Source organism: Podarcis erhardii (genome assembly GCF_964252035.2).
Source record: "Podarcis erhardii genome assembly, chromosome: 6".
NCBI classification, from domain to species: domain Eukaryota; kingdom Metazoa; phylum Chordata; class Lepidosauria; order Squamata; family Lacertidae; genus Podarcis; species Podarcis erhardii.
This window is the reverse complement of record NC_138510.1, coordinates 77621473-77649199: the sequence shown is the minus strand read 5'-3', so window position 1 is coordinate 77649199 and position 27727 is coordinate 77621473. Positions and strand designations below refer to the sequence as shown.

The 27727-nt window shown below is 38.9% G+C and overlaps 1 protein-coding gene and 1 long non-coding RNA gene across 4 annotated transcripts; one reads left to right on the top strand and one right to left on the bottom strand.

The window, feature by feature from the left end:
* Positions 1-23: 23 nt before the first annotated feature.
* Positions 24-27678, top strand: CCDC18 (coiled-coil domain containing 18). Of its 3 annotated transcripts, XM_081865685.1 has the most exons (29): positions 24-600; positions 2108-2286; positions 2410-2563; positions 2734-2898; positions 3738-3847; positions 5888-6016; positions 8084-8180; positions 9058-9179; positions 10195-10504; positions 11825-11907; positions 12005-12156; positions 12321-12538; positions 14080-14190; positions 14498-14629; positions 15349-15483; positions 15808-15885; positions 18113-18229; positions 19277-19444; positions 20517-20659; positions 21122-21285; positions 21596-21809; positions 21899-21998; positions 22163-22279; positions 22948-23091; positions 23987-24190; positions 24409-24546; positions 25120-25308; positions 26039-26474; positions 27351-27678. In XM_081865685.1, the coding sequence occupies exons 2-28, from the start codon at positions 2141-2143 to the stop codon at positions 26444-26446; spliced, it is 4248 nt and encodes a 1415-aa protein (XP_081721811.1). In that variant the 5' UTR covers positions 24-600; positions 2108-2140; the 3' UTR covers positions 26447-26474; positions 27351-27678. The 3 variants fall into 3 exon arrangements, 2 of the variants coding, with proteins under 2 accessions (XP_081721811.1, XP_081721810.1); XM_081865684.1 differs by lacking the exon at positions 24-600 and having other exon boundaries at positions 1006-2286; XR_014157396.1 differs by lacking the exons at positions 24-600; positions 23987-24190; positions 24409-24546; ... (1 more) ...; positions 26039-26474; positions 27351-27678 and adding an exon at positions 23491-23616 and having other exon boundaries at positions 1002-2286; positions 22948-23180.
* Positions 3859-4800, bottom strand: LOC309344060. The gene is made up of 2 exons (XR_014157590.1): positions 4754-4800; positions 3859-4422 (listed from the first exon to the last, which is right to left on the bottom strand). It is a non-coding gene; the product is annotated as an uncharacterized lncRNA (long non-coding RNA).
* Positions 27679-27727: the final 49 nt, after the last annotated feature.

Here is a 27727-nt window from a genome sequence, read left to right as displayed (position 1 = left end):
AAAAAAACGCGTGCCCGCCGCCGCCGATAGGAGGGTCCTCGGCCGCCGCAAGGCACTGCGGGAAATGTAGTTGAGGGCCGGGAAGGAAGCGGAAGGGGCGAAGCGGGGAGGGCGGGGAGGAGGGACTACGGCTCCCGAGAGCTTTAGCGCGGAAGGATTTAAGTAGCCGCTTCGCCCGCAACCGTCTCCTCCCCCCCCACCTGTCAGGTTACGGCCCGCGCAGTTCGAACGCAGGAGAGACGGGTCGCCCCGAGGGCCGCGATTCGGAACGCGCGAAGCGACAGGGCCGCACTGATTGAAAGAGGCGTTTCCTCAGAGAGGGCCTGGGGTAAGCAAGGGCTGCCGCTCTGGCTGAAGGGATTGAGTCCGGAACGGAGTGCAGTAGCTAAACGGTTAGGGCTGGTTATAATGGGGAAACCAAGGGGACGCGCCTTCGCTTTGTGGGACGGCGCGAGGCCTGTATGCTTGAGGGGGAGAGGCGTGGAGGCAGTGTTGCTAAGCAACGCGAGGCGCTCTGGGCTGGAACCCGCGCGGCTGAGGCGGTTCCTTGGAAAAATGCCGCCGCCTGCTAGAGAGAAGGGTGGCCCCTGAGGCGAGAAGGTCAGCCTGCCTCCGGGGCAGAAGCTGTGCAGGGTTGGTGCTCTCTGGGACTGGCAGAGTGGAGAGCAGCAGCAGCAGCAGCAGCAGCAGGTGGGGGCCGGGGAACAAGACTGAATGGCTAGAAATAAGTAGGTGAGGCCTGAGGCTGGTTGGTAGTGATTCTGGACTCCAGCTCCCATGAGCTCCAGCCAGCGCGACCAAGGTTGGGTCAGGGGTGATGGGAGTTGCAGTCCAGTAAAACATCAGGAAGGAGAGGCACAGCTTTAGTGCTTCTCAAGCTTGGCTCCCCTCAGCTGCTGTTGGACTACAGCTCCATTCACCCCCCAACCCCTGGTCCCTGCTAGCTAGTAATGATGGGATTTGTAGTCCCCACAGCAGCTGGGGACCCAAACTTGAGAAAACGCTGCTAGTAACGGGTCAACTTCAGCTAGGCAAAGGGGTGTACTGGAATAGCCCATCACACATGGCAATGCTTTGCCTTGGAGATGCCGGAGTACAATGTACGGGTCGCAGCAGACCACTGAAGAGCTGGGTATAAGAAATGAGCTGTTCCAGATGCTGTAAAAGGCAGCATTGCAGTCGGCAAAAGATTGGGTCACCATTGGGTGGTAGGGTAGCGGGGAGCCTGTTATCACCCTGGTGTTCTTGGTCTCCCAACACCTTTGTTTATGGAAATGCACCCTCAAAAATGTCATTTTAAAATTTGGATTTAAAATGCTCTTTTCAGAAGAGCAAGGAGCAGCTAAGCCATGCTGCATTGGCATACAGATCAGCAAGCAAAAAACAAACAAACAAAACCTTACTTGAGTGCTGCTATGGCTTTCTGCAAAATACAGTTTGCAAGTGAATTTAATTCTCACCCCTTGCCTTCCCCCAGAACAATTCAATTTCCAAAGTTAACCTTACTTTTGTTTGTGCTTGGAATGCAGAGGAACAAACCACAGTTCCTTTACAAACTTTATAATCTTATCTGAAGCTTGTTTGCAAATAGTGTTTATGAGGGGGATTTTCTCCCCTGAGGGTTAGCTGTGTTTGTCTGTTGTGACAAAACAGCATTGACTTGTGGCACCTGCAAGACTAACACATTTTATCATGGGGAAAGTGTTTGCGGACCGCCCTCTTCATCAGATGTCAAAGGTGTAATCTTAAATTGGTGTATATAGGCGCACTGTGGTGCAAATGGAGAGGTCTGAGGTCTGAAATGAAATGTAAAAAGGACAGTGGTAATTATGTGAAAGTAAAATAGCCAAAATGACAGTAGACAAAGCAGTATTGGAGGAAGCCTGAATTGATCTGGCCATTGTGAATGCCTGGAAGGGGAGAGTGTTAGGGAAGTACATGTTCAAGAGGCCAACTCCAAATTTGCAAGCTGGTTGCAGGAAGCATTATATCATGATTCTGTCATACTATAAAGCCAAAATCTGAAAAAGAGGGCTATTTTCTCTGTCTTTTTAAAGGGGTTCTTCTTCAAAAAGTGGAAGGTGCTTTATTGATATGTTTTTCGTAGTTATCTTTTACATTAGACAAATGTATAATATCAATGGAACGTAACTTATGGACTTCTCATGACCACGATACGGATGAGGAAGACTTGTTTGCAAATGTTGTGTCATTAAGGAGTCAGCTAAAGAAAACGGAAAGAAATTTACAAGACTTAGGAGAAGAGCTTTATGTATGTGTCCAAAGGTAAAACTTACTGTGTTTGTTTACAAATATATTTGTTGCAAATTGTCCTAATTTTGATAGTCTGTTGGAAAAATTGCTGCAATAATCAAGGGAAGGTATTGATATTTGTTTTTTTTCCTCTAGTACCAATTCATATGATAATTCTGATGACACGCTTGAGATTTTAACCATGGAAGATCTCACTGATCCTAGTGAATTACATAATTGTTCAACTCAATCTTCTCTGAGCAGAATGCCTTGGCATAACAGGGATTCTTCAAGGAAACACAGGAACAAAGTAATTATTCAGAATTTGATGAACCTTTGTTTGTTCTTTCTGGCAGTTTGTATATAATATTTTTATGGAGTTAGTTTTATAGGTCAGTTCATAATGTTAATCATAAAAAAATAAGATGAATGAATCACTTTGGTTGGTATTTGTTGCAAATATTGTTCTCTGCCTTCTAGTGTTACTCGCTGTCTTTGGATAAAAGCCTGGAAGAAGAAAATGAAATACTAAGGGATAAATTGAATATAGTCCGCGAAAAAAATGCATCCTTGACTTCTCAGAACCATCATCTAATGAATAAAATTGAAACAATTAACTATGAACTGAATCAGTCAAGAGCACGGGTAGGTATTTGAATAAGATAAAATTTTGAGGCATTCTGATTTGCTAAAGATTTTGTTGTTGTTTAGTCGTGTCCGACTCTTCGTGACCCCATGGACCAGAGCATGCCAGGCACTCCTGTCTTCCACTGCCTCCCGCAGTTTGGTCAGACTCATGTTTGTAGCTTCAAGAACACTGTCCAACCATCTCGTCCTCTGTCGTCCCCTTCTTCTTGTGCCCTCAACCTTTCCCAACATCAGGGTCTTTTCCAGGGAGTCTTCTCTTCTCATGAGGTGGCCAAAGTATTGGAGCCTCAGCTTCACAATCTGTCCTTCCAGTGAGCACACAGGGCTGATTTCCTTAAGAATGGATACGTTTGATCTTCTTGCAGTCCATGGGACTCTCAAGAGTCTCCTCCAGCACCATAATTCAAAAGCATCAATTCTTCGGCGATCAGCCTTCTTTACTACCCCTTCCTAGTAGTTATGTGTGCCTTGGACTATGTAGATAAACAAATTTCAGATCTCTGGCTCATGGTTTTGATAATGAATGTTAGTGAGTGATTACTAATTACTAACAATACTGGGTAGATATAATGAAGTGAGAATAAAATACAGAAAATATTTTCATTCTGGTCAATTACATATAATTGAACAGTATTAATTTCAATGATTGGACTATTTGTAATTTTCTTTAATTAAAAAAACCCCACAGTATAGCAGAGATAGCTTTTTGGGAACTAATGAAGGAATAGCCTTCTCCAAAAGAAACTCCTATTCAAATGGCTCTGTGTGTGACTATGATGTTCAGAAGTTAAGAGACAACTCATTAATGGATTCTCCTTATTGTATTTATATTTTAGATATCTTTCCTTGAATCTACTTTGAGTACACACTCTGTCAGCATCCCAATGTTAGAAGAACAGATAGCAAGTTTGGAAGCAGAAGTTCAAGCACAAGATAAAGCTCTAAAGTAGTGAACCCTTTGTTTTTTATTTGTTTTTTTCAAATCTTCAGGGTTGGTTCATCCATTTTTTCAGCATGGGTCTCAGATGCACACATGATCCTTTTCCTTGCCACGGGAAGTAATGAGAGAGTGGGGCTATATAATGCTTGTTTGAATGTGGTACCTTCATCCTAAAATAGATAGCCTAGCTCACTTATGGCACCTCATAGTGAGGGTGAGTAAAGAGTCTTGGATTTCATGTGATTTATCTCCTAAAAACAGGAGTGTTTATGCTATTTTTTCAAATTTGGAAAACTCACAGCAAAATTAGAATTACTTGTACACATCTCCAACCTCTGACTTAGAATTCTATTGGTCTCAGTGAAATTAACTCATTGCAAACAGGTTCATAGTGTTAGGCAGGCAAATGCAATTAGGTCCAGTTAAGACACAATGGTAAACCATGGTTTTTGACTACACTTGGTTGTAGCTCACCAAAGCCATGGTGAGCTGCAGGCTGGTGTACTCTATTCTTCACCTCTTTCACAGTCCAGATGAGGAGATCAGAAAGATCTGCTGTGTTGCTCTGATCATACTTTTTTCTTATTACAGTGGTGCCTCGCAAGACGAAAAGAATCTGTTCCGCGATTCTCTTCGTCTAGCGGTTTTTTCGTCTTGTGAAGCAAGCCCATTGACAGTTTAGCGGATTAGCGCTATTAGCGGTCTAGCGGCTTTTAACGATCAGCTGAGAAGCGGCTTAGCGGCTTAGGAAAAGGGTGAAAAAAGCGAAAAAAAACCACGGGAACTCGCAAGACATTTTCGTCTTGCGAAGCAAGCCCATAGGGAAATTCGTTTTGCGAAGCGCCTCCAAAACGGAAAACCCTTTCGTCTAGCGGGTTTTCCGTCTTGCGAGGCGTTCGTCTTGCGGGGCACCACTGTATTGTTATTCAAAAAGGTTTGCCTCCATACTTTCCATAGTAAAGGTAAAGGTACCCCTGCCCGTACGGGCCAGTCTTGACAGACTCTGGGGTTGGTGCGCCCATCTCACTCAAGAGGCCGGGGGCCAGTGCTGTCCGGAGACACTTCCGGGTCACGTGGCCAGCGTGACAAAGCTGCATCTGGCGAGCCAGCGCAGCACACGGAAACGCCGTTTACTTTCCCGCCAGTAAGCGGTCCCTATTTATCTACTTGCACCCGGGGGTGCTTTCGAACTGCTAGGTTGGCAGGCGCTGGGACCGAGCAGCGGGAGCGCACCCCGCCGCAGGGATTCGAACCGCCGACCTTTCGATCGGCAAGCCCTAGGCGCTGAGGCTTTTACCCACAGCGCCACCCGCGTCCCATATACTTTCCATAGTAGGACATAAAACACCATAATGGCTTAAAAGCATTCAACATAGCATGATAGTTTTAGTTGGCTACTCAGCACAGCTTTAAATTAACATAACAAAATTCTAAATTGTAATAATTACTCACAAAACTCCTTGATATTTAATAAATAATACAATGATATTTCCTTAAACCCATCAAATTTAACTATGCTATCATTCTATTCTATTCTATCCCACCAAACAACTAAATTGATAGTTGTTATATTTTTATCTTCCCCAATAACTTATGCAGATTTATTGCATCTTGAACTTACTGTTTTTCCAATAGAAATTAAGTTCTATATTTATTAGTTTTGATCAGGTTTTTCGATTTTTAAAATCTCTTGTTAGGAGGAATAAAGGAGAAAGTTTGTGGCTTGCTTGCTTTGGGCAAAATGCTTAGTAAAACTTGTTTGTTCATTTAGGCAAGCACTTGGTATAGCTAACAAGATCCAAACCATCTGTATATACCCACCAAAATACTAGTTTGAATTTTAAAAACCTGATCTGTAGGATATCTGATTGGCCACTTCTCTCAAATTTGTGTGCTAGAGGAAGGGGGAAATTCTCTCCATTACATGATGATCTTAACGAGATACATTCATGTTATTTGTGTGTGTGTACACATGCACACAATTACGCATACACATCTGTGAGTATTATGTGTTGTTTAAAATGCTGTTTTCTGATTTGTTTTTAGAGAAGCAGAAGATAAATTAGAGGAAAGCCAGAAAAGGCTAATGGAAAAAGAATATTCTTTCCAGAAGCTGAAGGAGGAATATAAAGAAATTAGATTTGATTTAATTGAACAATGCAAACAAGGAAAGAGGTGACAAATTACATAAGAGCTTGATTTTTATTCTGATAGCTTGATGACATATCTCCTTGCTACAAATTATTTGTTTTAATATGCTTTGTCTTATGTTGAACAAAACCCACAACATTCTTTCAGAATTAATCCTAATTAAATAAGAAAAAAATTGGAATGACTGGCAGTACTGGTACCATGTCATATAGATGTATATGACTTTTTTTTTACCGTTAAACAAATTTTTAGTCTGTTTTGCTTTTGGAACAGATTAAAACAACTTCTCAAATTGAATAGAAATAAGTATTTGCAATAATGTTTTCTCAATTATATTACATTTAGTAAATCCTAGTTTAAGCATTTCAAACCTTGATCCAAAAAGGCCTAAACTGAAATATAGTTGCCTATGCATAGATACATCAAAGCTGTTAAGAGATCATTTCCTCCTGGAGAGATACTGGAAGTAGTCTGTGGTATATGAGTGCTATTCAAATAAATAATTGCACAAGTGGAACTACTTCACTTGCACAATGGGACTATCCCCCTTCCTCTCACAGGCACTGCATGCTATCCCAAAACCTATTCTGGAGGCTTGGTAGACCCCTCCCCAGAACAAATTTAAGAGGCATGTGGGGAGGGGGAAAAAGACTCCTTGCACAAGCTGAGGTTATTCTACTGGTGCAAGAAGTTACTTAGCACTACTTTTGAGTACACCCCTGTGTGTTTCTACCCCTGCCCTATTCTGCTCCCTATGGGGAGAAGTGAATGACTGAACCAATAGATTCCATATTAAGTTGACCATTGAGTCTCCCTTACAGTGCAACATGAATGGATCAGGGAGATATCAAGTTAAAGTTATCTTCTCCTGGTTTCTTCTTGTGTCAGGAGCAAGGAAGGGACTACATAAAAGCATGTTCCTGAAGCCCACTCCCAATTTCCAGGAAATAAATCATGTCAGAACAAAACCTTAGAACAGAGGTGGGTTTATATGAATGGCCATTGAGCCATGGGAAAAGTCAGTTGGGTTGGAGCCAGTGGTAGACAGAGACAAAGCCAAAAGTGGGTGGTTTACAAGAATACTTAATTCGTGCTCTGTATGTGCACAGGAGATGGCAGTCAAGGTGCAATTTGAGTTCCACTTGCTGCTTTGCCTTTTGTGCCCTCCTGTGTGCCAAGTGAAGCATGCCAGCCAAATTGTTGCTTGGCTTTCAGCCCACTCTTGGCTTCCCAGATGCTATAGGCTGAGGGACAAGTTGTGCCAATGGACAGGCTGAGTGGAGGAGCCCAGAAGGAGTTAGAGAGATGAGTGTCCGGCTGTGGCCCAATGCTCACCACAGCCAGAACCCAGAGTGGATCAGATGTTGCTGTAGCCAGAGTGTCCCTTTTAATGAAGGAAAAATCACTCCGGATGAAATTGATCAGCAGGGTGAATAGGACCCATAGGCTGTGAGTTCCCCAGCCTTAGACAGAGTAGATCAGGGTTCTTGCAGCGTTCCCTGATAGCTTTAACTATGTTTGCATATCCCCATTACCTCTATATATCTGTCAGTGCTGTGGAAATAAATTAGCAGTGCATAATTATCATAGAGTTTTATGTTTTCAGTATTGCAGGGAGTATTTATTCTCATATTTTAGATGTGATGTATTTCACCTTTCTTTAGTGGTTGAATCATTTATTGCTTGGAAAATGATGAAGAAATAAAATGCACCCAGTCTACTTAATGCATTGCTGTCATTCAGTGAAAGGCATACATGTTTTTCTCAGCGTTCAAACTGGAGAACGCTGTTGTGCTTCATGACATTCAAATGCTTAACTGTTCCTATGAAGGAAATGCTCAGCAAATACTAATTTTCACTGTTAATGCTCCGATGAAATATTTACATCTGTAAACCTTGTCGTGTAAAATATCTATAATGCCATTTATTAAGGTGCAGTTGAATGAAACTAAAGGCTAAAAGCGAATGTCTGTTACCGTGTGTTGTTTTTTTACAATGTTTTATGTTCCAAACCTTTGATATTGTGAGTATAATATTATACCATTACTTCACTTGGTTTGTTTAAAACTGACATACCTTTTTCATTTAAAGAACTGAATGTCAAAGGAATGAAGCTTTGTTTAATGCTGAGGAGCTGACAAGAACTTTTAAAAAATACAAAGAGAAAATAAGTGAGAAACTGGAAAAGGTAAGATTTGACTAGAAAATGTCAATCATTTTAATAGCGTTTGATGTGTATTTGTCTCAGTGTTAAGATCATGTCTCAGTGCTATGATTATTCATGTTCTTCTAGCATGCTCCTATGTCTTTAACTATAGCCTGACTAGCAGAAATCATCTTTGTGCCAAGAAGAGCATAGTTCCCTTAATTTAACCACCAGGTTCACTGTTAAGGGCGCAGGAGCACAACCTAGTCCTGGAGGGAAGCAACTCTAGCTAAAACAGCCCATTCAGTTGCATTGGAAGAAATGGTTTTCTTTACACATATTATGAATAGTTATAGTTTTAGACAGCTTGTAACTTTAATTACTGCTGAGCAAATTCAGTGCTGACATAACCTTTTGAGTCTTAGTACCAATAAAATTTGAATCAATATTATGTCATGGCTACAAAAGCAAAATTATATTTATAGGCAAAGGCCTGCTCCAGTGATATCTTGGAGGTCAGGAGGTGGGGCGAACCCTTCATTTACATCAAATAGCAAAATAGCATCATGCAGCACCTGAAAACCTTTTTGTCCCGGCTTTGGATTATACTAATTCAAATGTGTTGCCAACATGCCATTCTGATGCAATCAATAGCAAAGTGGCAAAAAGTAAATTATCTGGTTGGTGTCTCCTGACCTGGACAAACACAGAGACCAATTCTTTGATCTTTGCACATCTTAGGTTCCAGTTGTATTTATATAATTTGGGTAGTGGGAACATTGGGACAGAACATTTCTATTCCCTCCCACACCAGTGTAGATTTTCACTGAAGAAGATTCTGAAAACAGGACTGTAGCCTTAACTTTTCCCCTCTAATAACAGATTAAGTATTGCTGATAACTGTCTTCTTTTTACTCAGGTTCAGGAAGAAGAGCAAACTTTAGAAAGAAATTTAATGAATTGTGTGAAAGAGAAAGAAAAATTGCACGCAAAATGCAATAGCTATAGGAGTGAGCTTGAAAGCACAAAGGAACAAGTGAGGTAAAACGTTTCACCTTTGACACCTCCACATGGAAAACATGGATACATGATAATTTTTTAATGGGTATTTGGTTCATGAAGTACTCCGACCTTGAGCTAATGGCACAACACTATGTGACCAGCTCAATCCATGTGACAGATGACAAAGCAGCAAAGCTGTAATTTGATTGATTTTTCCAAACAAAGTTTTCTCAACCCATCTCACGTTGGGAGGGATCAGTTTGACTGCACATTGGAATAACTGGATGACTGTTTAGTCCAACAGTCGGCATGTATTTTTACTAGAAGTGATTTGTTTTCTCACTTCTTGTCTGTTCTGCCACTAGGCAGCAGCCACAAGGTCACTCTCAAGTGGGTAGTAAGTTTGTCCTGTTGTTGAGGCAGGAAACAAAATCAATCCATGGAACCTCTGATTGACCCTTCCCTACAGTGACACCCCCCCCCCACCTTGATGCTTCCTTTATCTTCCGATAGAAATCATAGGTTTCGTAATTTTAATAAGAAGTCACGGATTGTATCCAATGGTGGCTTGATGCTTCCAGCAGTGCAGCACAAGGCACCCCATCTTCATATTGTTCTAAAGAAAGCAAAAGTCTGGCCTATTTCTCAAAAGCTTTTTTTTTAAAAAAAATCCATTCTGTAAGACAACAAATGCAAAAATAATTGAAACCCCATAGATTTCAACATTTGAAACAAGAAACTGAAACACATTTTTTCTAGCTTAAAATGGCTTATGGAAGTTGAACTTAATACTGTTGAGATGCTCCAGCTCATTATCTGCTTCACTTTTTTTATTTATACTCCATTTTTCCTTGTGATTTTGATCACCCTATATTTTTGTTTTAAATTTTAGTTTTTAAATCCATGGTGTTTGCAGTTAGAGAATATGCAGAATTAAATCCAGAAACATGCTAGTTTTTTTTAAAAAAATAAAGTATTTCTGGTGCAGTAGATTTTCTTGTCCCGTCCCCCCCCCCCCCCCCCGCTGAACCTTTCTCCTTTTGTATTTGTTTAGACAATTAACTGAAGAGAATAGTATTGGAAAAGAAAATCTAAGAGGTGTGGAAGCCAAATGTGCTGAAATGGAAGTGCAACTGAAGCACTCTCAGCAGAATATCCTGAAGCTCGAAAATAAACTTCAGGTCCAAGACACAGTACTTGAAGAAAAGAATACCCTATTGCATGAAATTGCTAGCTTAAAAGCTCTTGTTGCACAGCAAAATGATCACCTCAAGTTGTATCATCAAGAAATTGAGAATTCAAGAACTGAACTAAAAACCTTAGAAAATATTATTTCCCAGTTGTCTCAAAGTTCACCAAGAGAGGTACAGTAACCTTTTTGTTTTTTGTTACTGTCAGCAGACTAAATATACACTGGATGAAATGCAAAGCCTGTGTGTGCAAGGGAGGAGCACTTCTATTTATGCACAGAGGAAGGGGCAACAATGTCTTCTAATAGTAACCTGCCTGTCATTTATGCAGGGCTTTTCACAGGGTCCTCAAACTTGGAAGTGAACTGTCGGAGGATACAGAGGGCAGCTTCTTAAAGGGGAAGCTTTATAAGCACCTCTGCATACAAGAACATCAGTATCCCAGTGTTTGTTAAAGTTTTTATAGTTCATTACTGAAGAAAAAGAATACATTTTAAAGGGGCCGCTGCTTGAACAGAACATTCATCTAAATTCCAAGCACTGGACTGACTATTGCTGTGTTAAAAGAATATAGAGTAACCTGTTTTATTAGATCTTGCACTGGAACAGTGTTCATTGATTTCTACTCTTATTAAGGGTTGTTTCAAGCACTGCAATCTATCTACATAGTAAACACATTGATGTCAGAATTGGTTTGTTAGTTTGGATTTTGGTTATATAGTCTAGGAAGTGATAATTGAGCAATGACTTGTCTCCAGAATAGACCACAATTTCTTCCTTGAAGAAGGAAGTACCTTGAAGTAACTGCTGCTACTTCACATACTCATGTTGAGTAACTCTTCTCATTGTTCCCTGAAAGGTTTGCCTCAAAGGAAATATCCCCACGTTTCTCATTTTTACCTAGCTTTGTGTGCTACACATCCTTCCCTTAATTGAATAAAGCTTCTATAACTCTCAAATAGAGCAGTGCACCCTGAACAAGTTCTTAGGATGCATTACATCAGTGGTTGCAACTGATGCAATTGTCTGAAAAGCCCATCTGCTAATCAAGAGGCAGAGATGATGGAATATCAACCACAATCCCAGTCCCTTGGTCACACAGATTTTGATTTATAATCTTGGCATAAGTGCGAAAGCTAATAATGGGGGAAGTAGATAAGAAATGACAATGGTGGAGAAAGCTAAGCAATTTTCTTTTCCCATCTATGTCACATTTTATGTTACTTTTTAAACATCGCCCAAGTTTTGCAGTACTGAAAAGTGGCTTGCAATTTGATGGCCTGTTGCATAACCTTGGGTCTTCACTAGAGTTAAGCACTTTTAATTCCTGCCAGGTTCAGTGGAAGAGCATGTGCTTAATCCTAACTCTGTTGAGATAAGGAGAATTTAAACATTTTTAGTTTGGGTTGGGTGGTAGAGATTAAAGTTCCTCAAATAATGACCGATTATGCCATAAACAACATTTTTATGTGTCTTTCCCCCCTAAACTTGCAGGCTAGTCATTCCATGCATCATTCTAAAGAAGCATCATGTCCCAATTGCTGTGATTTAAGTAGATCCCTGATAGAAGAGCTAAGGTATTATATTTTAAGCTGAAGTAATTGCGTGCATTTGTAACGAGTGTCAAAAAAGAAAGGAAGAATACAACTGCTCTCCCTTCTTTCTTTTTCCTAGATTAAAGCTGACAATGAAAGAAGCATTGATTCAGCAATTTCAGGCAGAAACTATGACCAGTAATCCATGTCAAGATCTCTTTGATGAAAGTGAGAGACAAGAATTGAATGGTCTAGAAATTGAACCAGTAAAATTGACAGGAAACCAAACAGGTATGCATACTATAATATACAATAGTTGAAACTGTACAGTTTCTTCTGGTATGGATTGTTGCTTCAGAACAGTCTGCTGAGCAATAAGAGCATGCACGCCTGCTCCTGTAATTTAAAGATTTTATAAATCAGTACCCTTAGACACATGTGTTTCTTTTGTGAAGAGAGAAAACACCAACAACTGGAACTTGTCGCTAAGCAGTTTGAAAAGGTCAAGCAAAGATTGCATGGACAGTTAGAAGAACTACGTACTAAACTGGAAAAATGTGAAGCTGAAAATTCATTTTTAAAGGAGACCATGGCCCAGCGAACTAGTCAGTTTCAAACAATACAGGATGAACTGTTGGAGAAAGCTGCAAAATCTAGTAGCTTGGAACGAGAAGTAAGTAGAAATAAAGAAGTCTGTATTCTTAGGAGCTCTCTAGAGCCTTATCCAGTGCTGCAGCCATGTGTTTCCTCCTCCTCTCCTGTCCCCTCCAGCCCACTATACACCCTTAAAAGGTGTGGAGACCTTCCAGAGATTCTGGAGGTGCGTGTTGGAAAACAAGTTCTTTTTATGTTGTGAACTGCCCTGAGATCTACAGATGGAGGGCGGTATACAAATTTAATAGATGGTGATGATTATGACAACAACAACGATTTTGCTACTGGAACTATAATACTGTAATAACATTTTTTTTATTTATACTCCACCCATCTGACTGTTGTCCCAGCTGCTTTGGGTGGCTTCCAACATATATATAAAAATAAAACATGACACATTAAAAGGCTTCCCTATACAGGGATGTCTTCTAATGGTTATAAAGTTACTCATTTCCTTGGCATCTGATGGAAGGGGGTTCCACAGGGTGGGTGCCACTATCGAGAAGGCCCTCTGCATGTACACGCACAACGCCTTAGGTACAACCCACAGTTTTTAATTTCATATAGTTCCTACTGTGAAAGGCTATGCTGTTTCTGGAGGAAATATCATTGGAGGAAATGACAGCATACAAATCAATATGGCTAATTTGACCTAACATCCCCCAACGCCTCACACACACAAACAAAAGTCACTGCAATCAGCTGTATGCAACCAACCATGATCTTGCACCGCCAACAAAACCAATCAACCTATTTATGTGATGCTGACACAAAAACTCCGCACATACAGTATGCAATAGAATGGAAAATCACTAGCCCCCTTCTTTCTCCCACTTCCCTCTCCCCACTTCTCTCCCCAACCTCACAATGCCTATGATGGCAGTGTTTCACACCCAATGTAAACGACCCGTAGAAAGGACTCTGAATTGAAACAGATATGATATACGTACCTTTGTTATCCATGAAAATCTTTTAATAAAAACATTTTTTAAGGCCCTAATCATATAGTGGCACCTCTTTGATTGTTACAGGAAAAGCGCCTCTGCAGCACCCTAAAGGTGTAATTCATCTAGAGATTCTATCCTTGGAACATTCCTTCTTTCACAGTGATAGTTCCTCTTTGAATTGGATTGCTGAGGTTGGCACCTGCAATCCAGCTTAGCAGCTAACTAGATGATTAGACAAAGAATGCCCAAAGTACATTGTAGTGTTTGTGGCATAGTCCCACAAGACCCAATGCAGTACAGTAGCAATATATTTTGTTCGCATGTCATGCCAGCGAGCGGGGTGCAATCCATTTCATCCGTGATACTTGATTGTGGGAAATGGAAAATGTCTAGTGAAACAATAGAGCATTCCTGGGTGATGAGGTGACTTGTGAATGTGCGTTGCACAAAGTTTTTTCTTTAAAGTGTGGACAGAAGGAGTTGTATTATCACTGACATTTTATGAAGCGCATGTGACATTCATGGAAACACTTTCAATAATTTCACCATTGTTTATGCTAAAAATCTTTCTTATTTAGCCTGTGTGTTCTCAGTTTATATATTTTCTTTGTAGGCAGCAAGGAAATCCTCTAGGCTCTCAGCCCTTGAAAAACAGTTGGAAGAAAAGACTCTTGCTTACACAACTGCTGCTGAAAAAAATACTGAGCTGGAACGGGAATTAGTGGTAAAAGTCCTATTACCTATTCACAACTTCTTGGGATGGAAGGAGATGTATTTACATATATAATTTTATATCAAATACACCAACAGGCATTAGTGTTTTCAGAGTTTACCTCTAACGTGATTTTTAGCAAGCAAATTGTTTTACTTTAAGTGCTTTCAAACAGTGCAGTACAATGCAATTTCTGTTTATACTGTTTTTTAGATGCACTTTGGTTTGTTATATGACATAACGTGGCACTGAAAGATCCATATAATTTTCCACTGAAGCATTAATTTATGCAGCTCAATAATGAGGTTGTTTTTCCTAGGAAGTGAATGCTCAGCTTCACAGCTTAGAAAGAAACTTCAATGAGGAACATGGGCACTTAACCACAGTGCTTAAAAAAACAAAGATGATTCATCACGAGCATCAGAAAGAATTGGAAAAGCAGATTGAATTGGTAAGCTTCTAATTTGTATAGTATTTTCCCCCCAGTTCCTAAATATTTTGGTGATCTCTTAATAAAAGATTGAGTTTCTCTCCCATGCTGCCTTTGTGCTCGATGCATACATATAAGATCAGTCACATGTGAGAGGCCACTTGAAATTTAAGTGTAAGGAAGTAGCTTCAGGTGGCAAGTTGTTTCTGAGAGTTAGCTCAGATTTTGCCTTGGTGTTCTTTCCAGCTACAAAAATAATTCTGAAGCAGCAATAGGCTGCAGACATTGAGCTGAGTGAAGGGAAAGCCTTCCCAAAAATGTTCATAAAGGCACAAACCTACTTTCACTGATGGATAATTTGTTATCTCCCCTGCACTTTCAAGAAGCAACTCCATCAAAAAATGAAAATGTCAGGGAGGACTTTCAGCTCTCTCCCTAAATTCAGCATACCACAGAACTTATAGCTGCAGAACATTCTTTAGTAAATACCTCCAGACGCACAGTTTTACTCAGAGTAGACTTACTGAAATTAATTAACATGGCTTGTTTAGGCCCATTAGTTTCAACAGGTCTACTCAAAACTTACTTGAATGCCACCCATAAATATATTATTGGCGACCCTGTTATAATGAGTATCATGTCAATGTAGCCAACAAATGTAACCAATTGTTGCAGCTATATTATTTGTCATTCTCTAACAAATACTTTATGGGTCAATAACTAATTCTTCTTTTTAATAGCTTGAGTCTCGACTAGAAACGAGATGCCAGCAATTCCATGAGCAGGAGAACACAATGTCACTTTTACAGCAAGATATCTTATGTAAACAACGTCAGATTGAATCACTAGATCTAATGCTAATAGAAAGCAAAGAGGTATCTTTTTTGTCTTGTTTTTTGAGGGCTGCTTGCAAAATACCCAGGGTTTTTTTTTGTCATATGGTCATATGGTGCTGTGTGTTGTTGCTTCAGAAAGTGCTGCTGGCATGCTCTGTGGCAGCAGCAAAATCTTAAGATTTCCTCAGGGAGGGGAGATGAGTTTACACAGTCCTTGTGCAAGGCTTCTGCTGTCAGGATTTATTAGTTCCATCACTCCTGCTGAGTTTATTTTTCTTGGTGGACTAGTATTTTTTAAAAGTGAACTGTAAAATCATGTTTTAAGGTGGTATGTTTTCTTCTTTTGATGCTGTATTCAAACAGGAAATGGAAAATCAGAAAACCAAGAAAGAGGAAGCAATAAGGATATTACAGAGCCAATTTACTGAGGAAACAATCAAGGTATGTACACTTTTTTCTTTTTTGTCTTCTTGTGACTTCTCATGTCTTGCAATATTTTATTTCATAAAGTTTATACACCTCTGATCCTAAAAAACAACAACCTCAAAATGATTTACAAGAAGTTTAAGCAATAAAATCAAGAAACGTTTGCTAATGCATTTTGAAACCTGCAAAAGTTAACATACAAACAGATTAAAATTGACTTATTAATTTAATTAGCTTCTTAAGCATCTTGGTAGGCTTTCTGTTCCTTTCTTTGACCAAAATTTTAAAATATTTATACTGAAGGCTCTCTTTCCCATCAATTATTCTCCTTATTTCATTATGAAAGGGAAGAATTTAAGAGTGAGTACCTTGAAATGATTTTTCCTTAGGCACCAAAGCAATGTTTGAGCTATTTAAATTTGTAAAGAAAACCCCTTTGTGATTTTATGTTTATACTTATATCTGTTATGCTTTATTAAACTAATCCTTAATATTATTATTTTCCAAAAAAATTATTGGTTTTCACAAAATTATAAACAAACAAACAAACAGACAAACATAAATCATAATCTTATTAAAATTACTCTTATTAACATTGTTAAGTGACTTCCTCACTTCCCCTTGGTTGAATTTCAATGTATATCCTTTTAACGGTTTTCCAAATCAAAGTTCTTATAGACTTAATCAGTTAACATCATTCTATCATATCAATTCAGCATTAAACATATTAATTCATCACTTAACTTGAATATAAATCCTGAGCTGATATAGTACTTGCAAGCTATTTCCAATTAATTTAACTTAACATATTTAACTAAATAATCATTAAATTTTGTCCATTCTTCCTGATCTCCTCCTTCTGGTCACAGACTCTTCTGGTCAGGTCAGTTAGCTCCGAAAAATCCATCATCTTCATCTGCCATTCTTCTACAGTTGGTACTTCTTGCATTTTCCACTTCCTAGCTAGTAAAATTCGAGCAGCAGTTGTGGCATACAAAAATAGTTTAACATCTTTCTTGGGCAATTCCAGACCAGTTATATCACAATTTGATAGATCTTTGCTAGTTTAACAGGAGTCAAATACCATCTATACATCATTTTCAGTTAATATTATTATTTATATAGCATGATCACAGTACAAAACACTTTACATGCTAACAGTCATCACAGACAGGCCTCTGCCCTGAAGAGCTTACAATCTATATTTTGAATCATGGAGCTGGCAACAAAAAACGGGGAGGGAAGAAAGGCAAGGGTGATTAAGAATGAATATGAACAAATGTACACATACATTTATTTTCCTTATGGGTTAGGGCTAAATAACCAATAGGGTTCTTGAGGAAAGATGGATTTAAGGATGAATTTGAAAGAAGAGACAGAGGTAGCACTATGTAGATCAGGGAGAGAGTTCCAAACATAATCACATGATACTTTAAAATGAAGTTTGCCCTGTTTCCCACAACCCACAGAAAAGTATGTTTGAGGGAGAGAATGAGACATCCTATAACATTCTGTCTGTATAACCTACAGACTAGAATCACAACATTAGGGTTCTTGTAATTTTAATTTAGGGACGCGGGTGGCGCTGTGGGTTAACCCACAGAGCCTAGGACTTGCCGATCAGAAGGTCGGTGGTTCAGATCCCCGTGACAGGGTGAGCTCCCGTTGCTCGGTCCCTGCTCCTGCCAACCTAGCAGTTCAAAAGCACGTCAAAGTGCAAAATAGGTACCGCTCTGGTGGGAAGGTAAACGGCGTTTCCGTGTGCTGCTCTGGTTCGCCAGAAGCGGCTTAGTCATGCTGGTCACATGACCCGGAAGCTGTACGCCGGCTCCCTCAGCCAATAAAGCGAGATGAGCAGTGCAACCCCAGAGACAGTCACGACTGGACCTAATGGTCAGGGGTCCCTTTACCTTAATTTCAATTTATTGCATTGATGAGATTATGCCAGGGTTATTTTTGAGTCCCTGGAATACTTTAATTTGTGAAAAGCATTTGTGGCGTGGGTGTGCAAACATGCAGATACTTTCTTACGGCTTCATTTTAAAGTGTGCTGTTCAAAGATATGCTCAGATATTGTTATTTTAAAGAACTGGTTTACATTTCTGCCAGTTTTATTAACTAAAACTACATTGGCTTTGTACCCATAACAAAAAGTAGCATACTTTATTGCAATTTTAGGTTCTGGGGGTGTTTCAGAAGAGCAATTCTTTCCCAAATTTTATCTCCCTTTGATTCTCATTAGGTCAGACAGCTACAAGCAGCGCTAGATGACTGCAAGGAAGATCTCGCAGTATATTTAAGTAATCTTGAAGAAAGTAAAGTGTTATTTGAAAAACAGCTGGCAAAGAAAAATGACGAGGTAAACTTTTTTGATGCCTACGTCATTAATGCCTACATTAGAGCATTAATGTGTGCATGGGCCATTGTGAGCACATTTGTGCAGGTTCATCCACCTGTGAGTGCTTTCAATTTTATGTTTCCAAAATCTGTCATAATGTTTCTCATTCAAATTAGTGAGAGGTGCTTGCTGGGGTGTATTCATTCTATCTGCTGTTTCTTCCCCTCACTCAGTACTTTCCCACCCTCTGCGAGTTCAGGAAACCCTAGGTCCATTGTGGGTGTGCACATGGGTATTTGTTTATGCACAAGACAAAGACATTGCTCTTAGATTGTTAACAACTTTGTGTTCTTCTGGACATTTTAACTGTCACCCCTCTTTCAGATGGTTCTGATTATGTTAATGCTTTGCAGAGGAGGTGGGGGTGCTTTGCTTCTTAGAATTGTACATTACAATTTGTTTAGTTTTAATTGTTGTGTTTTATATATTGTAAGTCCTCTCAAAATTATTTTAGTAGTAAGTGTATAATAAATTTACACACATACACACTATTATATTATATTATATTATATTATATTATATTAATTATATTAATATTCCGCCTAAAGGTGGCAGACATGTAGTTGGCCATAATCATGGTAGCTCTATGTGGTGGCATTTGAATCTTTGTTCAGAAAAAAAGCTTTACTTGAGAATTGGCTTAATTGTGGAAAATATTTTACTCGTAGGAAATGTAAGGAAATACAGAAGCATTAAAATCTTCAGTGTGACTTAGGATAGAAAGTGTGCCAGCAGTATTCAGATATAATAATTTAGGATGATTTATTTTAAAATATAAGTAGGTTTTTCCCAAAGTTTCTCCTTTTTTTTTTTTAGATAGAAGCATGTTTTTAAATATAGACCATACTATGTGAATTTGATTTTATATTATAATGAAATTCTGCGATGATGTGTGTTTTAGTAGTAGCTTATGTATGTTGTCAGGCTGCTCTCCTATGAATGATGAAATGGGAGCAAGTTGAGAATGTATCTCAAAGTTAATACTTCATCCTTTTTATTTGTTTCCAGATACAGCGGTTGCACAAAGAAATAAAGTTGAAAAATAACAATCTTCAGTCAACTAGTGAACAAAACTTCATTCTGCAGCAAACACTGCAGCAGCAGCAGCAAATGTTAAACCAGGAAACCATTAGGAATTGTGAATTAGAAGACAGCCAAATTAAGCTCCAACAGCAGGTACATAGTGATCAGTAAAGAAGGATTTATATTGTCCATGTTACTATTTGATACACTTTCATGTACCATGTATATTTGGGAAACAAAATTATGTTATGGCATATGCTGCTCTTGAAAATGCTTTCCCTATCAAAATAGTTTCCTATGAAGTGTGAGGGGCTACTGTTTGAGGAACACGTGCCTAAAGCCCTGTTGGCCTTATAGAATTAGTTTGTTTATTTAGATATTTGCCACTGGATGTGGTCTATAAAGGCACAAGTGCAGCATAGGTCTGTACACATTATATCCTGCCGTCAGATTTGCAAAATTCACATACACAGGATTAGGCAAATGGCACAACTTTTTTTTTTTATTTCTGAAGTTTGTAAAAGCTTATTTGCATACTAATAGCCTGTTGCTATAGTTACAGTACAATCTTATGCATGATTATTTAGAAGTCCCACTGCGTGTGTTGGAGCTTATTCCATAGTTAAGTGTTTTTAGGAATGTGCAAATATGCACTTCCCTGCTTTAGTTTCATTTTGTTTGAGTGATGTTTTACAATCCATATAATGCATTGTGTCCATTATATGGAAGCTTTATACTTTTCATTGATACCAATAAAAATTGACTTTAGGGTAGTGGTACCACTTGAGCAGTCTCCAAGCCATCAGTTCCACAGCAGTCTTGTTACATTAAAATTAACTTCTCTGTTGCAACTGGTTTCTGGTAATTCTTCAGTAGTTTTATGCCTTAGTTGTCTTTTGACTGGAGAATTATGCTCTATACCTGTGAATCAGAAGGTGAACGGACATTTATTTTTTGTTATTGGACATGTATCTTGAAAACAATTATTTCCAAAGGAGAGGAACTTTATCCATTGGGCAAACAGTAATCAAAGGCCTTTAAGATAAAGCTAAATACACAAACTTGCACATGTGTATATTTGTGGTTTCAGGGGATGTATACCTGCAAATGCTCTTTCTTGGCTTTCTCTCTAAACTTTGGATAAGTAAATAAATATTGAATAGCCTAACAGTGCTGTTCTGTGTATGTCTACACACTTACCTCTCTTAAATCCTTTTAAAAATAGGTATTAAAATTAGAGCAAGAACTTCAAAAACAGAAGGAAATTATGGAGGAAGAGTTGAGAAAAACTACCGAGAATCTCCATTTAGTCTCTGAAGAAGCTGATTTGAAAAGACAAAAAATAGCAGAACTCACAGGCACAATCAGGTAGGTTCTCTTCTATGGATGGGTCCTTTTAAATCTCTATACTGCATATATCATTACTTTTAAATTCTTTTTCTGAATGTATCATCTTTTGAAAGAAGAGGTTTCCAGAACAGAACTTTTTAAGCAAGTTAGTTCAAGCATTAAGGGCCTGGTAGCTTAAGCCCACCTTCCTCAACTTGCTGCCCTCCAGACATCAAGGGCTACAACTCCCATCAGTTGTGCAGGCTGGGGCTGATGGGAGTTATGGTTCAAAACATATAGAGGGCAACAGTTTGGGGAAAGCTGGTATAAGCTATTGTGCTGTTATATACCCATCTTATTTGGAGACAGATACATAGTTCCAACTTCTTAAATACTCAAGTTCAAACTCAGTGTGCCGTAGATCTATATTTTGCTTAGAATAGCATGACGAACATGCTTATTTCAGTTACTGATTGAGATTTTCTAATTCTGCTTGTTTAGGCAAATTAAGATAGAGATGGATCAATGTAAAGATGAGCTAATAGACATGGAGAAAGAGTTAGTTCACTTAAGACGAGATGGTCACGCTAAAGCATCGCAGCTGGGCCACTTGGAAATGACTTTGGAGGAGAAACATGAAGAACTGCAGAAAAAGACGCAGCAAGGTAGTCTCTTTACTGTGCTTTTTCAATGCAAAGGCCATACATAACTACTTTGAAATGAATGTGATGTGTTTCTCAAGGATAATACACATTGGAATAGTAGGCCTACATGAAAGAAACTGACAGGGAACAGGGCTGTAGAATCTTTGCAGAGCTGTCTAATATGTATGACTAGCACAGATGCTAGCTTTTTCACTGCTAGAACACAGCCGTGAATTCAGTATGTAGTCCTCAGTCTACACACACACACACACACACACACACACACACACACACACAAAACATCCTTTTCTGCTTTCCATATGCACTACAGTGAAACAGTTAGAAGATAAGCTGCTTCAAGCTGAGACACAGCAAAAGGATTCTGAGCAGAAAATAGGAACGCTGGAGACTGACCTGCAGAATGCCACTGGGAAGCTAAAAACTAGTTTGAGACAACTGCAAGAACTTCGGAATATGCTACAGGAAACACAGTTGGCTCTGGAAGAGAAGTATGCTGCTATCGAGAATTTAACAGAAGAACTAAGGTAGGCTGAACCCTTGTTACTGAGCTTCATCACCATTGTGAACTAGTACTTTGGAAACCTTATGCTTTATTTTTAAATTTAAATTGCAGAGACTGCAAGGATGAACTTGAGAACAAAAGGCAAGAACTCCTTGAGATGGAAAAGATATTAAAAGAAAGGAATTGGGATTTGAAACAAAGAGCAGCTCAGGTTAGAACTTTTATCAGTACAATTCATGAATTTTGACAAGCCTCATACATGTTTTGGGGGCCTAAGTGATAACCACAACTCTGTGGTGCATAATTTCATATATAATAAGCAACTTCTAATTCTTATTTCATGTTTCTGCCTTCTCTCTCTCTCTCCCTTTTTAGGTTACACAGTTGGATATGTCAATTCGTGAGCACAGGGGAGAATTGGAACAAAAAATAATTAAATTAGAAGGAAATTTGGAAAAAGCAGAGTTGCAGATCAAGGAATGCAACAGACAGGTGCTTTGATTATCTGTTGTTGGGAAAAAATTATTGTATTGAAGTCAAATGTAACCCTTACTAATATAATAGCTTGCGGAAGTTTTGAAGCATGAAACAGTATATGGGCTGTGTGTATCTTAACTAACAATATAGTTTTTTTAAACATAGCAATACATGTTGTGCCATTAATGTGCATAAAATTATAACAGTTGCACAAGTAGAACAGTACCATAATCACAAGTGAGTTACAATAAGGCTCACAGCACATGTTACCTGTGTATACACAATCAGTGCATTAGTGGGACAGACAAAACAGTTACCTGAAACACATTGGTGCTGCAACATTCTTTTGTACCAACCACATAGGTGACCCCCTTTTCCTTTAATGGTGTCAGCAGTTGCAGGCCCTGCCCATTCTGAGGATGCCTTTTCTGAAACTACATATGTATGAGGGTAAAAAAATGGAAGGGAAGGAGCCAACTTGAACCACAATTAATGAAAAATGCTATTGCATTAACTAAAGTGGAAGAGTTAAATACTGTCACAGAATCTGCACAACTGACCAACTGTAGATTTTAAACAGAAGTTGTAGAGTTTGATTCCCATAATGAATATAAGATGTGCTGTGGGGCTTTTGTTACAATTCCTAAAATAGATAATTCTCCTGTCCTACACCCTGTTGCCAGATTGAGAGTTTAGAGAGCAAGCTACAGCATTCCAAAGGTGAACTTCAGGAGAAAGAGTTGAACATCCTCCAACAAGATCAAGAGATAAATCGTCTTAAAAAGGAAACTGGAAGAAAACAGGAAAAAGTAACAGATATTGAGAAAGTAAGTTTTTTATTTGCATAATGGTTTTTCTCTGTGACTATAGCCACTATCTGATTTTTTCATCAGCCTAAACCATAAAGGATTGAGGAGTGTTAAGATGTCAAGGGGTAAGAAGCAGAGAATTACAGCTGTAATTAACAAATTAAAGAAAACTTAATGAAAGGGAATTATAGATAAATTGACTAAAGGGTTGCTAAAGAATCGTAAAACAAGGATGCAATGATGGGGAGGTATGGGGAAGTCGAAGGAAAGAAGGTGCATGAAAATAAGATTATGAAGTTATACATGTTTAAATGTTTTGTATGTTTTTGTTTTGTGTTTCGCTTGTCTTTATTATGTGTTTGGAAAATGAATAAAAATTATTATAAAAAAAAAAACTAAACCATAAAGGATAGAGAGAAATGCTTCCTGTTCATAAGGGGTTGAATCCAGATTTGCTCTTCCATAAACAGAAGGCTCCTGCTGAAGGAAGCAAGGGGTGTCTGAATTTTTTTTTATTTAATTATTGCTGAATACACACGCACACACACCTCTCCTCCCATGCTTCACAGCAGATTTTTATAAGTGCAAGGGCACTTATAAAAGTGCCCTTGCACTTATAAGAAGTAATTAGCAAATATTACTTCCCATGCAAGCAGCTTTTTGTGCTCTTAATCCATCAGTTTGACAGTAAGTGTCTATATAGGATTGTGGCCTCATTGTTTGTTTCCCTTCCTCTCATGGTGGTCTTTTAAGTCCCCTAATATGCTACTGATTATTTATCATAGTGAGGACAGAAGGCTACACAGATAATGGATCTGATAAGGCATGGCAGCAGAATGCTATGTTAAAAATGAAAAAAAAAGAATGTAAAAATGCTTAAGTTTTGTTAATGCACATTGTTTACCCCTTTTAGAAGGTGGAGGAACAGGAAAGGTTCATGGCAGAACAGCACAAAGAAATACTTGATTTGGGTCAGCAGCTGAGGCTAGAACGTGAACAGATGAAAAAGGTCCATTTGGAGCTACTGGAAAGTCGCCGTCAACAGGCTCAAGCTCAGAGAGATGTGGATAGGCTCTCTCTTGAACTGGAAGAAGTGAACCACCTCTTACATGAAAAAGTAACCGTTTTTCATAGTTCTTCCTGTCAACAGAATTGGCCCGATACAGGAGTGTTCCTGTACCCAATTCAATGTGTATGGAGCAGCAACGGCTTCCTCACTTTAATGGGGGTTCATTGGTTCCCTGCAAGCAGAAAGGGAAAGGAGGAAGGAGGACTATATACTACATGTTTAAATATATTGTTGCTGATATTATTCATTTCATAATTGCCTTTTAGGAAAGTCGTACAAATCATTTGGCAGAACAACTAGGGGCAGCTCAGGCACGGGAAGCCCAGTTAGAAGCAAGAATGCAAACAGAGATTAGGAGGCTCTCAGCAGAAATACATTCACTAAAGCAGTCTTATACATCAGAGGTAAAAACAAAATTGCTTTTACCAACATGTGTTGTATTTTTAGATGTATTAGAAATGAACAGTTAATTTTTATCTTGGAATTTTAGAGACTGGCACCTTGGTTTAAAAGGAAAACTTGATTCTGGCATTGCAAATAAGGAAGAACATAGGAAGGTCCATTGGCCAACCTACAGTGACTGGCAGTGGCTCTCCAGGGTTTTAGGCAGCGTTCTCTCCCAGCCCTAGCTAGAGATGGTGGGGATTAAACCTGTGACCTTCTGCATGCAAAGCAGATGCTGTACTACTCAGCAATAGGCCTTCCCCAATGCTTCAGGACCATTCATCTTTCTCATCCCTTCCCAAACATAAGTTTAGCTACCTTCATTAAATTACTAAATCAACACTGATAGATGTGACTTTAACAGCAGAACATTTGATTTTGGGGACTGTCATTTGAACAAAGAATTCCGTAATTATGTATCAATTGGGAAATTAGCTTAATAAGGCTGTTTGTTCCATGCCTCTATTATAAGTTTAAATAAACGGATCATAAAGTTTTGAATATATTTTGTTGTCTTACCTTTATCTCTTCAGAAACTCTTACATGAAACAGAGGAAACAAAACGGAAGGAGTCGATATCTAAATCTCATCACCTTTATGGGCAGTTGCAGCAGCTGAAGCTAGACCTGGAAGATGCACAAGGCACTGTCTGTAATCTACAAGAACAGCTTCAGTCCAGAAATGACATGATTGACGCAGCAAATGAAGCTTTGCTTCTCAAAGTGAGTAAGCACAAGAATGTGTTTTCTTGACATACAAGGCAGCATGGCAAAAAATCTCCTGTACAAGGAGAAATTAATAAAATTATCCAACTTCACTGATACTTACTACCAAAGATTATTAGCAATTAGGCTTTTGTGAGACTTGAGGGCCAAAGATGGTCCTCTGAGCATATTTGGCTACTGAGACTCTCCCCAGACCACATCCTGTCTCCCCAGAACCTGCCTCTCAGTGGCCGTACTCTGTATCTTCCTAGAGTGCCTTTGCTTGGCTGGAATGTGTCCTTGATGGTGCCTCTTGCTTGGCTAGATGGAAAGGTAGGGGTGTGTGCAAACCTCTGGCTTTTGCATGATGGAATCCAAAGCTAAGAGTTCCATCCATTGCTAAGAGTTCCATCCACTTTTGCCTCTAGCTCAACTCGTGATGGGTGTTCAACCCCAGGGAATGCAACTATGGGACTTAAAAATTTCCCCTGGTTTGGAGCCTGACTAGACATTTTTAGGGGGTGGCTGTTGTTGACCTATGTCTTCCCATTTCTGGATAATACCTAGAATAAGAAATAGGAAGCCCAATCATGTTCAGTGTCTTCCTGCCCTCTGTAGATGGCAGCCAATGAAGTGGGACAGGAAAATGCTGAAAACATTGTCACCGAATGCAGTGCTAAGCTAATGTGAAAGGCATAATATTTTCTTAATTAAAGTGTTGAGTTATTTGTTTTTGTTACATTTTTAGGAATCTGAAGTAACAAGACTACAAGCTAGAATTGCAGGTCACGAAAGAACAGAAAGCATCAAGCAACTATCAGCCCCACAAAGCATATCCACTCATCAATGGTTAGATCAAGAGCCAGACTTTGACAGGCATTCTCAGAGAAAATCTGCAAGCGCTAATGATCCAAGTTTTAAAGATGATGGAAATCTATTAAAACCGAAAAACATTTTTACAACCAATTCTTTGGTAATTTGTAGGAAGCCAAAAGACACAATTCACGACTCACCAAAAAGTCCAAATGAATCCTCCTTTGATCCTTTGACACACATTGTGGAAGAGGATGAGACTTGTGATAGCAGTGACTTCCAAACTCTTAGTGGCATGCTAAAATATATCAACAAAGAGATGAGTTCTGAAAATTCTCCATAATTTTCACCTGATGTAAAGGACAATTCAAGTATGTATTTCTGTACCATAGTATTTCTTAGGCAAATAGGGCACAGTGCACTTTGTCTGGAGTTGGGGCAGGGAAATGATAATATTGTTTCCTCTTTGAGTTACATTTTGTGGAGCAAGCATGACTACTAAGATGTGGACAGACTTTACAAATGTATCAAGAGTGCATATAGGGTCCCCCCCTTTTTTTAAGGACACAAGCTCAATCAAAAATAAAAAGCATGATCCTTTGCAGAAGTACGTTCCACTGTTCAATGCTTACCTATCAGGTGAGTGTGCGTAGGAGTGCAGCCTAAACCTGAAAACCGTTTTGAGGAATTTTCTTCTGAACTAGTTTTTACCTGATTGTAATTGCAAATAGAGCATTATGAATAATGTAATTGAATGCTTTTGATAGATAGTAGGATATCATCAAGTGCATAAGTTCTGATTTAGACCAGTTAATGCTGTATCCCAAGAGGTGTCCAAAATCATTTATGAGAGCTGTCAGGGTAGGGATGGATCTCTCTGGGTTTGTGATAGTGAGTAGTATGTCATCCACAAATAAGACTATCTCTTGTTCCCTAACAGCTGCATGGATACTGTATATCCATGGGTTGCACAGGTCAGAGGTTCCAAACACAAATAAAAAATTAAGGCTTATTCCATTCCTTACCAAGAATGAGGGGGGCGAGGAAAACTATCCTATTTGTAAATTACCCAGGAAGACCATAGGATCCTATCAAAGGCCTTCTCTGTATCAAATAAGGGGAGGGCAGTTGGGTGATTATTATGCTTGTTCAAGTACTTAGTGTGAGACCAGTAATTCATTTTAACTAGAACTTGAGGTCTGCATGAATTTCACATTAGTTAATGCCTATGTTAATATCTGTTTCAGGCACAAAGATTGTGAAGTAACAGTGTGCTGGCAAGCAGTCAACCACAGATGGATTTATTGTCTTCATGAATATAATGATGTGCCATTTTATACAAACCCTGTATATATTTGAGAAACATAGTGACTCATAATCCCTTCCTATTTATCCCAATTCTATTTTTTTATTACTGTTTTGAAGTAATTTGTACAGTAATAAAGGTGTGGTGTGTTGTTTTTTTCTCTTAAAGAGAAATCTGAAGGATCTTGATTTTTTAAAAAACTTTTTTCCTGATACTTGAATATTTCATCTAAATGTATTATTATTGAATTAATAAACAAACAATACACATTGTGTTACTTGGCTTTTCTGTTACATATCCACTGCTATAGTTACCATG

Coding starts and splice junctions, on each gene's coding strand:
- CCDC18 (XM_081865685.1), top strand. CDS start 2,141: ATGGAACGTAACTTATGGACTTCTCATGACCACGATACGGATGAGGAA. Junction 2,287..2,409: donor CTTTATGTATGTGTCCAAAG/GTAAAACTTACT, acceptor TTTTTCCTCTAG/TACCAATTCATATGATAATT. Junction 22,280..22,947: donor TCAAGGAATGCAACAGACAG/GTGCTTTGATTA, acceptor CCCTGTTGCCAG/ATTGAGAGTTTAGAGAGCAA.